Source organism: Neopelma chrysocephalum, unplaced genomic scaffold (genome assembly GCF_003984885.1).
Source record: "Neopelma chrysocephalum unplaced genomic scaffold, ASM398488v2 Primary Assembly neopelma1_24, whole genome shotgun sequence".
NCBI lineage: Eukaryota > Metazoa > Chordata > Aves > Passeriformes > Pipridae > Neopelma > Neopelma chrysocephalum.
Window position 1 is genome coordinate 46,909,693 of NW_020897693.1, and position 14,714 is coordinate 46,924,406.

A 14,714-nucleotide genomic window follows, 5' to 3' on the forward strand; every position below is an offset into this window, starting at 1 on the left:
CGCAAGTGCAGCAAAACTTGGCTGGTTGTTGGTACCAAGGGGCTGGAGGGAGGCAGAGAGAAAGAAGCTGGGCTGTGGGAACTGGGCAGAAAGGGGTCTTGAGGGTGGCACGAAGGCTCCTGTTCTGGGTATGAGGCCCAGGGAGGGGATGTGTGACTGGAAGGAGGCAGCTCCTAACCCAAGGCATTTTCTTTGCAAGGGGATGTCCTGGGTGCATGTGGGGGAGCTGTGATGGGATATGAGGAACAGATTTCACCAACCCCGTGGGTGCCATGAGGTCCTGCAGTTCCCGTGCTGGTTGTCACCTCCCAGGGCTGGCTGCAGGTCACAGCCAGGAAGGCTGTGGCGCTCCCTCTGCAATACCTCAAAGCGTACCTTGGGGTTTTAACCGTGGGAGGTGAAGCTTCACCCGTCTTGCTGTGGGTGAGCTGTGTTAGCGGTGCTCTGCTCCTGACAGGGACAGCCCGGCTGGGATGTGTGCCTGACTCTCAGAGAGGAGAGGAGGTTCACCCTGTGAAACTAGGAGAAAACTTTTTCCTTTTCCTGAGTTAGGTGGGTTTCCCAGTTCAGCAAGTGAAACTCTGGTAAAGCCTGGCTGACAAAAGGGGAAGTTTAAGGTTGCCTCTCTACATTCCTGACTGAGACTTGAAATAAGAGAGAAAGTAAAATTTAATGCCCAGTGTTTCAGGACTTGTAATTTTAATTTCAGGCACCCTTTGTGTTCTGTGTACAGACCTGATGTCCACCTCCCATCTCTTGCCACCAGAGGCTCTTGTCTCACTCCTTTTTTTGCCTAGTGTAGAAAATAATGAACATGCACAGCCTGCAAAATATCTTGTATGTGCAGTTGCTAACTTTATTTAAAAAAAACCAACAAACTGTGTGAAAGATAATCATGGTGTTTGACATGAAAAAACCTGTTAGTTCAGTGTAAATATGTTACTGACAGCTGGTTGTTTTTAGTACATGCTATTTGTGCTTTAAATTTAATGTTAAAATATTATCGTCATCTAAACCGTGACTGTTCTTAGTTGAGCAGATTTCAGGTTAAAAACAGTAGTCAAGCCACGACTGTTTGTAGCACTGTAATGTAATTTTGTGTTACTAGGTCTTTTCTGACCTGTTTTAATGCATTATGAAGTGGTGGTTATATGCCTAATTGCACAGCGCAGAGAAAATTGTGTTGAAATATTGCATAAAACTTGAGCGTTATGTGATGTTTTGTAGTGGAAGTATTACTGTAGGCAGTCATTCATAACAAGACCTGCAAGTTTCTCCCTGCCAGGGCGGGTGGTTGAGCTGGCTATGCTGACTCAACAGAGCGAGTTTCTTTCTCTTCTCATCCTCTTCTTCCTCCTCCTCCTCTTTTTGACTTCTTGTGACCAAATATCAGCAGATTCACAAGAGCTCATTTGTGAAACATGCCTTAGTTTGAGGTTGCTTTTTTGAAACTGTACAGCTGTGGATCTTCACTTGAGACTTTCAGAGCTCTCGTGTCAGCCAGGTGTTAAGCTGGTTAAAATCTGACTTGCTTTCTGAGCATGGGTGTGTGTACGCAGTGTGGGTGTGAGTGCACACAGGTTCCTCTGGAGTAGTTGAGAAGAGGACCTGATCCTGACCAGAGGGGGGACTGAGTGTTGCCTTGATGGGCATTCCTGACTATGGGGGATGGAGGCGTAGGAGGGCTGCTGGGGTAGGGCAGGAGGTGCTCAGAAGTGAAATCTGAGAGGTTTGTGCATGTGTGTACCCTGAAGTGTTCATGCAGTTTTGGTCATCACATTATAAGAAAGATATAAAGTTATTAGAGAGTGTCCAAAGGAGGGCAGTGAAGATGGTGAAGGGCCTTGAGGGGAAGCCATATGAGGGGAGGGGCTGAGGTCACTTGGTCTGTTCAGCGTGGAGGAGGCTGAGGGGAGACTTCATTGCAGTTACAACTTCCTCATCAGGGGAAGAGGAGGGGCAGGCACTGATCTCTTCTCTGTGGTGACCAGTGACAGCACCTCAGGGAATGGCCTGAAGTTGTGTCAGGGGAGGTTGAGGTTGGATCTAAGAGGTTCTTTACCCAGAGGGTGATTGGGCACTGGAACAGGCTCCTCAGGGAAGTGGCCACAGCACCAAGCCTGGCAGAGTTCAAGAAGTGTTTGGACAATACTCTTGAGTGCATAGTGTGACTTGAGGGTGGTCCTGTGCAGGGCCTCAATGATCCTTGTGGGTCCCTTTCCTACTCGGCATATTCTGTGATTCTGTAGCTGCACAGTGTAGCCTCATGATGTCCAGGGCTTGGAGCCTGCTGCCTGAGCCTAGCTCCTCCCTTTTTCATTTAACAATGGCTGGAAGAAAAATAATCAAGTATGCTGGAAGAGAAACATTAATTAACTTTTAATTTAGATCTAACGTATGCTGCTTAGTGCACTGCAGGAAAGAGTGAGTGTGCGGTATCTGCCATGTTTTATAGAGGGTGATGCATTGAAGAAACAAGGAAAAGCCTCAGGTCTGAATGGGAAGATGAGGTTTTAACTCTGTGGATGGGTTTTGTATCTTGATTAAAAGCTGCAGATGTGTGATAAGTTGCTTTTGTATCCATTTTGCATCTGAAATTACTTTCTCTGTAACTTGGTTTGTATCTGTTTTCTCTTAAGCCAAACTTGCAAGGAGAAGTCAGGAGAGAGAGAATCTCGGCATGCTGGTCTGGTCACCTAACCAGAATCTGTCTGAAGCAAAATGTAAGTCTCTTCAAATAATTTTATTCCCCTTTTTCCTTACATGTATCACTTTAAGAATGCAAAGTCGCCACTTCTGGTAGAGAGGTCATGTCTGTGACCTTTCCATTATGATTAGAAATTAATTGAAAAAAAGAAAAGCCAACAAAGAAATTCCCCAGATCATCTTTCTTCCCCACTGGGCAGCTGCTCAGAGCATCAAATCCACAGAGGTAGGGAAATCAAGAGAAATGTGACATGCCTTCTTCCCTGGTATGAATTCTTTAAGGTACTTATCCGTGGGCCTGCAGGATCTGCTTTTTTTGCTGTTGGTGCTGTAGAAGGCAACAGAAATAGCTGGGGATAGCAAAATGAAAAGTATTGAGAGGGAGGCATGAAACATTTGGTAATTAGTAGTACCTTTTTCTCCACAAGGACACAAATAAAATCCACATCTGGAGCCCATGGAGGTTTTAAATGCCAGAACAATTGCAGTGCCTTGGAATTCCACGTGAGGGCAATTAACAGTACTCTGTGTGTGTCTGGGAACAAGTCTCAGTGCTGCTGCCAGATGGCAGAACTAGTGTTTGAAAGGTTTGTCTAGCTACAGTTCTCCTCATGAATAAGTAGGACTCCTTGATTAAAGGGCTGCTGTTTGAATGCAGTAACTAAACCTAAGTGCTTTTGGGGGAGGGAGCTGAAAAGAGCTATTTTTAACTTTAGGCTCATACCTTTTTTTTTTCTTTAATCTTTTCTGATTCTGGGACCAAGATTGAGAATCTTGCATTCCTGTTCCTCTGCAGTTTTTGTGGTGGCATTATTAACTTGATACCTGTTCTTCCCCTAGACCCAAGGGCTAGGATGCATCATAAGGCACTTGTGAGGCTGTAGTGGCATTTGCAAATTAAGGCAGCAGAGATTGTGCACAAACTGGCTCTGCCATGAAGGGCCTGTGCTCTGCCCTGGGGCATTTGTTCCACTGAGCAAGTTGCCCCTTAAATTACATAAGGATGATGGTACTGTGATCTACAGATAAAAAGGGCTTTGCAAGGATCATGTCTGCCTTCTCTCCTACCAGTAGTGTCTTGTCCGCTCCCTGCTGGCTGTTGCATGCTGAACTTAATAAGACTGATGAGGAGAGGAATATGTTTGACAGTTATCTATAGCTAGAAACCTCTTAAAAGGTATAAGAGCAAGAAGTTATTTCTGCCACCAAAAGGAATGACTGTTCATGGGCTGTCTGTGACACAGAGAGTTCCTGTAGATGCCTCTCAAATCTGAGTGTCTTTTGAATCTCAGCTCAGCTTTGTGGAACATTTAACTCCTGCCTGGTAGGAAACAGGTTTCTTGAAGAGGAAAGGGAGGGAAGATATGTGGAATTGAGTAAAATTATCTATAACTGAGAATTTTGTAGCAATTGGCAAAAATATGCTCATATTATAGAGCATAGAAAGGATATAATATCTGCTTAGAGGTCATGAACCTAGGAGGTAATTTAAGAAGTCGTATGAATAAAAACTAGGTGGCAGTTGATGTTGGTACAACAAAAAAGTTGGGGAAAACAATATGAATATGAGAAGGCAAGAAGAAATTTCTCAAAATACTCAAAATTTCAGTAAGAGTGTAGGGTCTCAGTTATTTCACCTTCCAAAACAGATACAGAAAAAAAAGAATAAATATTTTATGGGGAATTTGAGGAAGTAAAGTGTGAGGGTGTTGCACCATACATGACATACAAAATACCTCCCAGGTGCCTGATTGATACAGAGTGGATGGAGTTGTGAAATTAAGCACCTAGTAGTAGTAAAAAACCCAAGGGAATATTGGGAGAGGTGGCTGAGAGGTCCTTGGGGTGGTAGGAAGTCTCCAGCAGATGGGGAAAGGGCAGCTGTACAGGGAATGAGAGAACAGGGTCTTTGCTTTGTCTTGAGTCAATTTGAGCTGATCCTGCTGAAAGATATGAGTTATTCCTGTCTCTGTCTGGCATTACTTAAAAATGAACTATGAAAACCAAATTCTGCTGAAGGTAGATGCTTTTGGTTTTTTGAGACTAGAAATGGATTGATTGGTAGAAATAAGTTTATTGCTCTAATGTATTCAAGCCAGCTGTTAGGCACTGATTGCATGAGAGCCTGATTCAGTCCCCCTTCCTTTCTAAAGATGAGAACCTCCTCCAAAACACCAGTGCTCTGCAATGGCTGTAGAGCACTTACTAAATATATTACATGCAGAGTTCCCTAATCTTCTTTATGGTTTATGATGAAAGAACATCAGGGGACAGGAGGTCTCTTCAGCGACTCTTGAATTCACTGACAAGTCTTGGCATCGTTGATAGTGAATCCTAATTAAATGGGGTCCGTGGGGATGTGTGAGAGGACTGGTGATGATCAACATTTCCATCAGTGATGTGGGAATTGATATGAAATTGTTGATGACCCAGAGACTGACAGTGGTAAATAAAATTAATGCTACCAACAGTCTTGTGGAGTGCTTTGGGTCTTTTCCTAACTTGGATTGCTGCCAATGCAGTTGGGCTCTTAATGACCCAACTGCAGGGTTATGAATCTCAGTCCTGAAAGCTCTGGCCTTCTATATCAAGTCTGATGTTTGGAAAGAAATGGCTTATAGAGCAATATTAGGAAAACAGTGGGCAGGTAATTCAGCAAAGGTTCATGGTGTCCTGCTTGACCCAGGGGATGGTGTGGATGTAAAGAGTGAGGTAGTCACTGGTACAGTTTGCTGCGTCTGTACCCAGCAGCGTTCAGGAAAATGAACCTCGAAATAGTGGCTTAAGTTTAAAAACTGAGAAAAAGATGGAGACACGAGCTACTGAAACATTTTGGAAACGGAAAATGAAGCCAAATCCATCTGTTTAGCTTACTGAAAAGAGGCTGAAAGGGGACTATTCTCAATTATTCTCTTAGAGGAAAAATTTGACATAGTAAGAGATGCATAATACAAATAGATGGCTGCGAAATAAGTCCACATGGACTGAAATGAAATGCCTGAGTTTGGGTTTTTTTGATGTTTGGTTTTTTTTTGTGATTGACTACTGGAAGTTATTCAGGGAAATGATGGATTCTCTATTTCTTGATGCCTTTTTAAACCATGGATTTTTGTGACATGGTGCAGTAGATCATTCACTGGCAGTGTGAAATTGCAGGTGGAAGGAGATGTGGTCTCCAGGAGGTTGGTGTAGCCCCTTGGGCTGTAAGTACTGTTAGTCCCATCTAGCACGTCCATTCTTAATACCACTGTTCAGGCTGAAGTGTGGGTGGGCAAATCCTTCCAGTCAGCAGCCTGTTGGTACCTGTGATTACTTCGGTTTGTACTCCAAAGTCTTTAGTCCATCCTGTGCCTGTAAGACACAGGGCTCTTCTCTTTTCCTGTGGCTCGCTGTGAAGATGGAAGTTAGTGCAGCACGTATTAGCTCTTCCTTAGAGTGAACAGGTAGCTCTTGTGAGTGGGAGAGTTCAATGCAATCAGTGCAGCTGTGGAAGCCACCTCTGTTAAAGGTGCTAAAAACCACTGAGCAGATTCTGTGACCATGCTCAGAGCAGTGCACCTGATGGGTTTGGCAGAGGGCTGGCCAAACTGATGGAGGCTGTGGGAGGGTCTGTGTAAGCTGCTGAAAGGAACCGTAGAAAGACCAGTGTGTCAGCCAAGACCTGGTGGATATCTGCATACCTGATGCTCCAGACTCACACAGTTAAGAGCTTGTTTGGGTCCCATGAAGCAGTGTTTTAATCACACTGGAGAAACCTTTTGCCTGGATGCCATGAAATGATGGATGTAAAAGAGAAGATGAAAACAAAAGTATGTGTTGGCACATTGCTCATTTATTTTATCCTGTTCCTTGTTAACCATTAATCCTGGACACAAACCACTTATTGCCTTGCCCATAATAATACCAAAGTTGAATGCTGCCAGCATGGTCCATATCTACTGACAGACTTCTGCCTTTGAGGGGTCAATTGCACAGCAGTCACCATTAGTTAGTAGGTCGCAGAGTTAGCCCAAAGCTAGAATTTTGTCCTGTATCTTTTGAAGAAGAAAGAAAGAAATGTCATTGTGCAGTAACTGAACATTTGGACTTAAAATAACTGTGCTCCCCTTCCAACTCTGCTCCAAATACCCTGTGGCTGGTGTCACACCTCTTACAAAGAGCTTGCTCTCAAAGTGAGGCTCCTGAGAGGCTGTCTGTGGACTTAGTGCCACAGAGGGCAACTGTTCTGGCTGTTGTGGGACTCTGTCACAGAGGGTGAGGAAGGAGACAGGGAGAGGGGAGGAAGAATGATGCCTTGAGCAAGGTGACATTGAAGAGCAGGAACAGCTAGATGGAAGACAGGCATCTGCTCTCTTTGAGTGGCACGTGGGGAAGGAGGAGGGGAGATAGTGAAAAATGCATTGTAATGATGCTGTGGAAACTCTGCACAGGATAGAGCTGGGCCAGCAGGAAGCTATTAATAAAACAGCAGTGTCTTTCTCCGTGCCAAGTGCACCAGTGAGTGGAACCATAAAGATGACTTTGGGTTGGTTTAGAAATGAGCAAGTGCTGGCATGGTGCAGCTGCCCAGGAGCAAGGGATAGACACCAGGTGAGAGGGTAGGATGTGATGATTGCTTTTATAGACCTGCAGTTCAAAGGTGAACTACAAGAGGGAAAGATGTATTGTTTTACCAGCAATAAGCTCTGCTTTAAAATTATTTTTTCTGCTCTCTTCCTGACAGAATACGTGTGCTGCTAGATGGGAGTTCTGTTTTCTCATTTGATGTCTTGGTGGATGTCTGCAGTGGATTTGCAGTTTATGGGTGTCACTGAACAGGCAGGCACTGTCCCTAATGCCCATGGGACAGTGGGGTTGTAGAGGGCAGCTGGGTCTTCTGGTCTTGCAGTGCTGCTTCTGCTTGACCTGCTAGTTGATTGGCACTGCCAGCTTTGGACATTCACCAGTCCCTGTCTCCATTACTCTGTGGCACCTCTTCTTTTGAGGCTGCAGCTGGCTCCCTGATTTACATTATGCCTGCCTTGGTGCACATGGAGAGAATTCAGATATCTTGTTCCTGCTATGGAGGGGAAGTAGAAACGGTCAGGGGACACGGGGATAGAGAAATGCCAGAATTAAGTGAAACAGCTTTGACATCCCCTAATGTGTTTGGCCAAACCCTGTGGCTGGGGAAAAGGGAGGGGTCCTTAAATGTGCTGCAAAACCTGATGCTGGGAAGGCAGTAATGTGCCAGCTGAGGCTCTGATGGAGGAAGAAGTGCTGGTTGCTATGGTTACTAAGGATATCAACCCTATGGTGTTTGGATGGGCACGGTTTTAGTTAACTGTGCCACAGGCTGGGTAACTGTTTAGGAGTGTGTGGTGCTCCACCCAAAGAAGCTCTGAGTTGGCATTCAGGATTTCAGTGTCCCAACCACATTTCTAAGTATGTCCTGGTTGTTAGTGTGTTAGCAGCCTTCTTTGGGTGAGAGTGAGTTTTGGTAGCTGTCGTGATGGTGAGGTGAACCCCAAAATTTCTGAGGGCAGGTTGCAGGTTTAAGTGGCCAGAGTCCATCTCCAGCTTTAGTTCAAGGAATAATTTTGGCATAACATGGACTCTGGACTTTTCTTTAGTTTTTTTCTTCTGAAGGGAATATTAAACAAGCTTGGAGTTCTATTTTGTCTGAATTTTCTGACTTAAAATGACTACCAGAGTAATGGACATGAAAATGTCTTCTAAGGTTGCTGCATGTGTTTGACTGTGATTTGTGTGGCTGGTCTCTGTTTTCAGTGTGTAGCTGAGCCATAACTGTTTTGCAAAGGGCTTCTGCTTGGACATAGCCTTTCCCCTTGGCTCACTTGTTTTGGCCTGTGAATTCTGTGGACATAGGACTCCATCAACTATCATCATTAGCTCTCTTTTCTGTGGGGTGTAGAGTGCCCTAACAATACATAAATGTGAGAGGAAAACCACAAATGGGAGAGAGTAGACTGGGGAAAGTGTTGATCTTAAAATCTCCCTTTTAGAAAATGAAGCCCTTATTTAACAGGATGTATTTAAAATGGAAGGGATTAACACTTCAGAGCTATTTGAGAGCCACCTCCTTCTCGGCACACAGGCACCCCTCCGCAGGGAGCGGCAGTGAGGCAGAGGATATAGTCTGGTATGTATTCAGGTGCTTTTTAAGTCTCTCCTCTCCATCATCTGCTGAACAGAATCCTTGAAACAGTTGGAATCGTGGTTTTATTTTTAGTACCCTCTCCCCTCCAACCCCTGTCCTTTTTGACCTGGTTTATAATGTAACTCTGGGACCCCTGGTGGCCTAGTGGTTAGCATGCAGGACTCTCACTGCTGCGACCACGGGTTCGAATCCCAAGTCCCCCGGGCAGATGGTAGCTCGTTAGCCCTGTGAGGCCATCCATCTATGAGAAGGTCACTCTAAACAAACCTACGTCCTGAGGACCTCACTGCCATTGTCCAAGCTTGCTTGGCCCCGGCAGATGAACCTTAGGATTAAAGGGTGGGCTCAGTTCAGCGCAGGCTGTGTCTCACCTAAAAAATCCATTGCGCAGGCTGGAAAGGTAAAAGACCTTTCCCCAAATCTTCGTTCGCGAAGACTGGCCATTATTATTATTATTATAATGTAACTCCCCAAAAGGTTGTGTTGATGCTCAGTAAGAGTGCGCAGCCACCTTGGTCAGGAATGGGAGAGTGGGAGCTGCTCAGGCTTTGTCAAAAGAAAAAAGTATTGTTGGACTCTTAGCTGAGCTCATACTTGGGTTTTTTTGTGGCTGGTTAAGTGCTGTGGGAGGTTATGAAGGAAGGAGCATGTGTATTGTGCTTCTCTTGTTTGGGGTTTTTCTGCTTGTTTGTGTCCGAGGTTTTACTTGTTGAGGTGTTGGGTTTTTTTTAGTAGTAGTAAAAGTATTAGCTTTAAAAAAGAGCTGCCAGGTAGAGCCAAGACTTCTAGGTCTCTGAGGGGTGAACTTCAAGGGTTGTGATTATCTTCTGAAGGTAGGTGCTGACCTTTTGTTGCTCAAGTGGAGATAGTAAAACCCCCCAATTTAGGATTAGGCTGTTTGTGTATGCTCCTTCCCTAGAAATATCAGTTTGTTGTCTGTCCCAATGACAGCAAAAAGGATTAATGGAAAAGCAGAATTAGGTTTATGTTTATCCCTAATCCAAATTTCATATTATGCAGTGAACCTGGCAGCTGTGAAGCTTGGAGGCAAATACAGTAGCTGAAGAATGCAACTCCGTGAATTCAGAAATGAGAGAACTAGTGTTTAATTTAGGATTCTGCTTGAAATTAGCTGTAGAAATAAGAGTCATGACCACTTCTCCCAGCAGCTGCAGTTGCTGCACTTCAGAAAATGCTCAAAAGAAGGCTAAGGCAACTTTTGATGCTTATAGTAGCAATATTGTGAACAGCAAAAAGAAGATGCCAGGCTTCAAAGGCTATGGGTGTATCCCAGAAATGGCTGAGTTGCCTCAAACTTAGCTGCAGTTTTCCCTTTGTTTGTCATCTGCTATACTAGTTGCTGTTGCAACACTGTGTGGAAATCTCAGAGCAGCTCTTTCATCATTATTGCTGCAGGTTGATATTTCTGGATCCCGAATGAATATTTAAATTAAGATGAAATTTTAACCCTTTCCCAGCAGTGGAGTCAGGAAAGCAATTTAGTTCAAGAGAACTAGGTAGGGTACGTGTTGGGATGGATTGTGGTGGGGGTGGGGGGGTGCTTATGGTGTTTTGTTTTGGTTTTTTTTTGTTGGTTTTTTTTAAAGCTCACAAACAAAAAAACCTGAAGGAGAGAGAATGTGTTGGAGAGTATCCAGGAAAAGGATGTCTTATCTAAGGTAGCTGTGTTATCCTGAAGGAATTTTTGCTGCTGTGCTGGGAGGGGGGAGGTAGTCCTCAGTTTCTTCGTGTGCCTTGTTCTCTCCTGCCACCTGTTTGTTCCTCCTTTTCACTGCAGTGTGATCCAGGCCTTCTCCAAACATGTCAAGATGACCCACTTTGAAAATGCCGACTGCCACTACTGTGGCTGCTGCGGGATTGAACTGGTGCTGGCACTAGGAAGGAGCTTTTTTCCCTAAGAGAAGTTTAGAGATAAGATGACGTGGATGTAATGGAGTGATGATAGCTGTGTTAAGAGTTACCCTGGCAGCGAGCCTTGATCTGAAATGCATTTCGGAGCAGTCTTAGCCAGCCTGATCGGCGCTGTGTGAGTTGTAGGACCAGTATGACGAGAACGAGCAGGCTGCAGCTACTTTGTGCTGCTTGGGCTCAGCCCTGGGACGGGCTGAGTGTGCTCCAGTCTTGCTGGTCTTACTGGGATGGGTAGGCTTGGGGCATTTCAGAGGACTAGGTCTTTTTTTTTTTTCTGGCCTCTTTTCTCTTACTGTAGCTGTGAGTGAAAATAAGAAGGGTCAGGGAACTGGAGGGTAACTTTCTAAATTTTTTGTTTGTTTGTTTTAATTTTTCCTTGGAGCAAAGTTAGTCAGCAAATGCATGTTTATAGGTATATTATGGGAGCTGTGCACAGGCAGGGAGGAACTCTTGTGGGAGATGTTTCCACTGAGGAATGCTTGAGTAGGTCATGGCTGTAACATCTTGCTGTGATGAGTTCATATGCTGCCAAGTGTGACCTTTACAGAGGTGCTAGTGCAGGAGGCAGAGCAGCTAGGCTTTCTCAAGGACATGTGCCAGAGCTTCCCTCATCATAATGTGCTTGCTGTGGCACTATTTGCTCTAATTAGGAACCACTCCCACTAGTTAATTTTCCTGTACTCTTATTTTTGCCCTCCACATTAAGTTACTTTCCTGATCATTTGCTTCTTGTGCAGATTCATATTATGGTAGGGTAGTAGGGAATTTTCTAGCACTCCAAGGATTAGTAGTAATACGTAATAACTTCTCAGTAAGAACTAGGCTTCTAAATCCTGGCTAAAAGCTATGACCACCCACCACTGATACTCCAGGGTCTATTTGGTTTATCATAGGCTTTTCCACTCAGTCTCTTTAGGTCAGTCTTGAAGGCTGAGGGCCTCTATGTAATTCATGTTTCAGCAGATGCTGTATGAATTTGTAACTTGATTTTTTTCTAAACTGACTTAATTTTATGTATTTTTTAATACCTTAATATCAGTCAACACTAATACTTTGGTTTGGAGGCTACTGTAAGGATGATGTCCAGGATCTGGCTGTGGAAGCTTCCTGTCTATCTGCATGGACTTCTTGGTGAGGTCAAAAACATCTTTGCACCTCTTTTCTTTCAAGGCTATAGGAAGTAAACAAGTGCAAGAATGGATGCATTGAGTGTTCGTGTCTCCCGAAGGCTGACCTGTCTGTAGTAGAGTGATCCACATCTGCTGAGGGCAGCAACTCCGTGTGACTCAGACTTGTCTCCTTCCTTTCGCTGCCTGCTGGCTTGCCCGATGCTTCCTTTCTGCCCAAGTGACATCCCTCAAGGAGGTAGCTAGGGGACAAATTGATCATTTCTTTTGCCTTTGTGTCCAGTATAAAGGGAGTCAGCGTGGCTTCTACTCTCTTGTCACAGGCTTTATTATCAGGAACAATAATAATGAGCTGTAGTTTAACCTGATGGCTATTCTGCTCCTGCATACCCCTTGTGTGTGTGCCCTCATGCTGCACAAAGACCCTCTGTCGTGGGGAAGTGAAGTTACACATGCTATTTAGGAAGCCTGGCTCTGACACAGGGCCTTCATTAGTCTGCATTCCTACAACAACGGAGAATATAACAGTTCTGGTTTTAGACAGGAGCTTTCTAAACTCTTACTGAGGATGGAAAATGGACCTTGTGGAAGGTTTCACGCTCTTTAGGGGGTTTTGCGTCTGGATATTCCTTGGTGGCTTCTGAAGCTGGTTGGCAGCAGGTTGCTTGACGAAGCTTAGTGGAATTTTCACTGACTGTTTTGCAGACCAAGAATTTCAGTGTTATAGCATGATGTGGATGAAGAGCTGAGAATGTTTCTAGGCAGAGTACTGAAGCCTTGTATTGCACTGCTAGTAGACTGAATTTGTGGTCTCCCATACTGATTCTGTCATTAGTGTGTGCCAAACTGTATTTTTTTTCAAATTAGCAAATCTGGCTTTTGGAAAGGGTTCACTGGATCAGGCGTTCTCAAGGAGTGAGAAGAATAATTTCCATAAAAAAATCTGTGTGAGGGAGGTTTGTTCAAACCCAGGTGAGCATTCCCTGCACTGAAGAATATGATGAATTTTTTAAATAATCTACCTCTTGTCACAACTGTATTGATAATGTTCCTAGTTGCATTGCTTGGGCATGTTGCTGCCTGTAGTTGAAGTGTATAATCCAAGGCTATAACCTCCCAGTAGAGTGAACTCAAGCCATGGTTTGACAGCAGAATAAATCTGGCTTTAGGGCTTCTCGGACTGAATTGAGAGCACTGTACTGAATAATGCAAAGAGCTGTTCTGCTATAAACTCACTTTGTTGTTGAGGCATGTGCTGTGTGGATTTATCCTGTCTATAACTTCCTGACTCTGTCTTGGAAGGTCATACGTGGGAACGAGTATTCCCTCCCTGCCAGAAGCTAGTGTGTGCTGGTTTTATGTTTTTACATGGGCTCTAAACCCAGTATCAATTGCTCTGACTAATTACATTTAATACAGTCCAGTGTCTGTGTCTGATTTAGGATCAAGTTTTCACTGCTAAATGATAGACATGCTCAGATCCTGTATGGTCACAGTTTAGGTCCCTGGATGATCTGGTGTGCCTCTCCCTGTCTGTGCTAGGTGCCAGAGACAGTGTTTCCTTTGTTACTGCCCTGCCAGATCTTCCTCATCCTCTTCTATTCTGTGGTACATGTAACAACATCTGGGTGTTGCCCCATTGTGCCCAGGGCTCTGTAGATATTTAAACCTGTGCCATCCTTCCAGTAAAATGGTGTTCAGTGCTACGGCAGAGCAAATTTATGACTGAAGGTTGAATGTCGTGGATGTATAAGAAGCAACCTTTCTTCCCAGAGCATCCTCCATGGATGTCCTTACAATGGGCATCTGCATGGCCTTTCTGAGGGAGAACAGCAGCAGCAGCAGAGAGCAAGAGAGCATCAGCTGTGTGGCTTTCCTTACAGCGATCCTCATTAATACACTGCTCCATGGATATACACAGTGTGTCAGGTCTTTTCTTGATGTTATGATGTTAGCCGAGGGTGCAACTTCAGGAATGAACCTGTGTTGGTAAAAGCTTTAAAAGTAACACATGTCTATTAGCAGAAGGCCTTTCCTGGTAAGGAGTTTAATATAGTTTTGGTGAGCTACAAAAACTATGCTAATTTGTCAGTACACCTGTGTCTGCAGTACAGCCTTCTAGCTGGTATAGCAAAATCTAAAGGCAGATGAGTCGGATCTTTAACCATCACTGGGCCTTAGATGCAGGCCATGCAAAGAGCAGTACTAAAAATAATTTTAAAAGGTGGTAGGAAATAGGTGTTTCTTTTTAGCTTGTTAGTTGGGCTCTGGTTGGGGACTGGTTGCCTTTGTGTGAAAGAGGAAGCTTTGGTAGGTATTACCAAAGGTAATTTAAAGGGATAAATCTCCTAGCAGTGGGACATTCCATTTTACTCCTTGATTTTTTTTCTCTGAGGCTGGAGTTTCCAGGCTCCAGGTGCGGTTCTGTGAGCAACTTTTTCCTCACCAATGCCAGTTTACGTAGCCGTGCCTGTTCCTACCCTCCTGCTCATCCCTGCCACTCTGCTGGGGCAAGGAATGAGTCGCACTTTTTGCTTGAGCCAGTCTTGTCCCTTGCTTGAAACTAGGAGGGCTCATCTCTTCTCAGGCTTGTGTAATCTCCCAACAAAGTGATTTCTATATGGTATGCAGCATGGTATAAACATAAAGAGTGTAAAGCACCGGAGCTGGTGCAGGAGAAGGGGGCAACCTGTGTAGGTAGGGCTGGTGCTACGATGGTCTGGCACTGCCCCTCCTGGGAGGTGAGAGCATCTCCCTACTTTCAGCCACCACGCAGTGCTTCTATGGCT

At 44.6% G+C, this 14,714-nt stretch overlaps 1 protein-coding gene across 2 annotated transcripts in view; it reads left to right on the top strand.

Annotated features, from left to right (window-relative positions):
• RCOR1 (REST corepressor 1) overlaps window positions 1-14,714 on the top strand; it is an 82,308-nt gene that overhangs the window by 40,431 nt on the left and 27,163 nt on the right. For both annotated transcript variants that reach the window (XM_027674005.1, XM_027674006.1), the window contains one exon: window positions 2,640-2,723. In XM_027674005.1, the coding sequence (XP_027529806.1) occupies window positions 2,640-2,723 (84 nt within the window). The remainder of the gene's footprint in view (window positions 1-2,639; window positions 2,724-14,714) is intronic.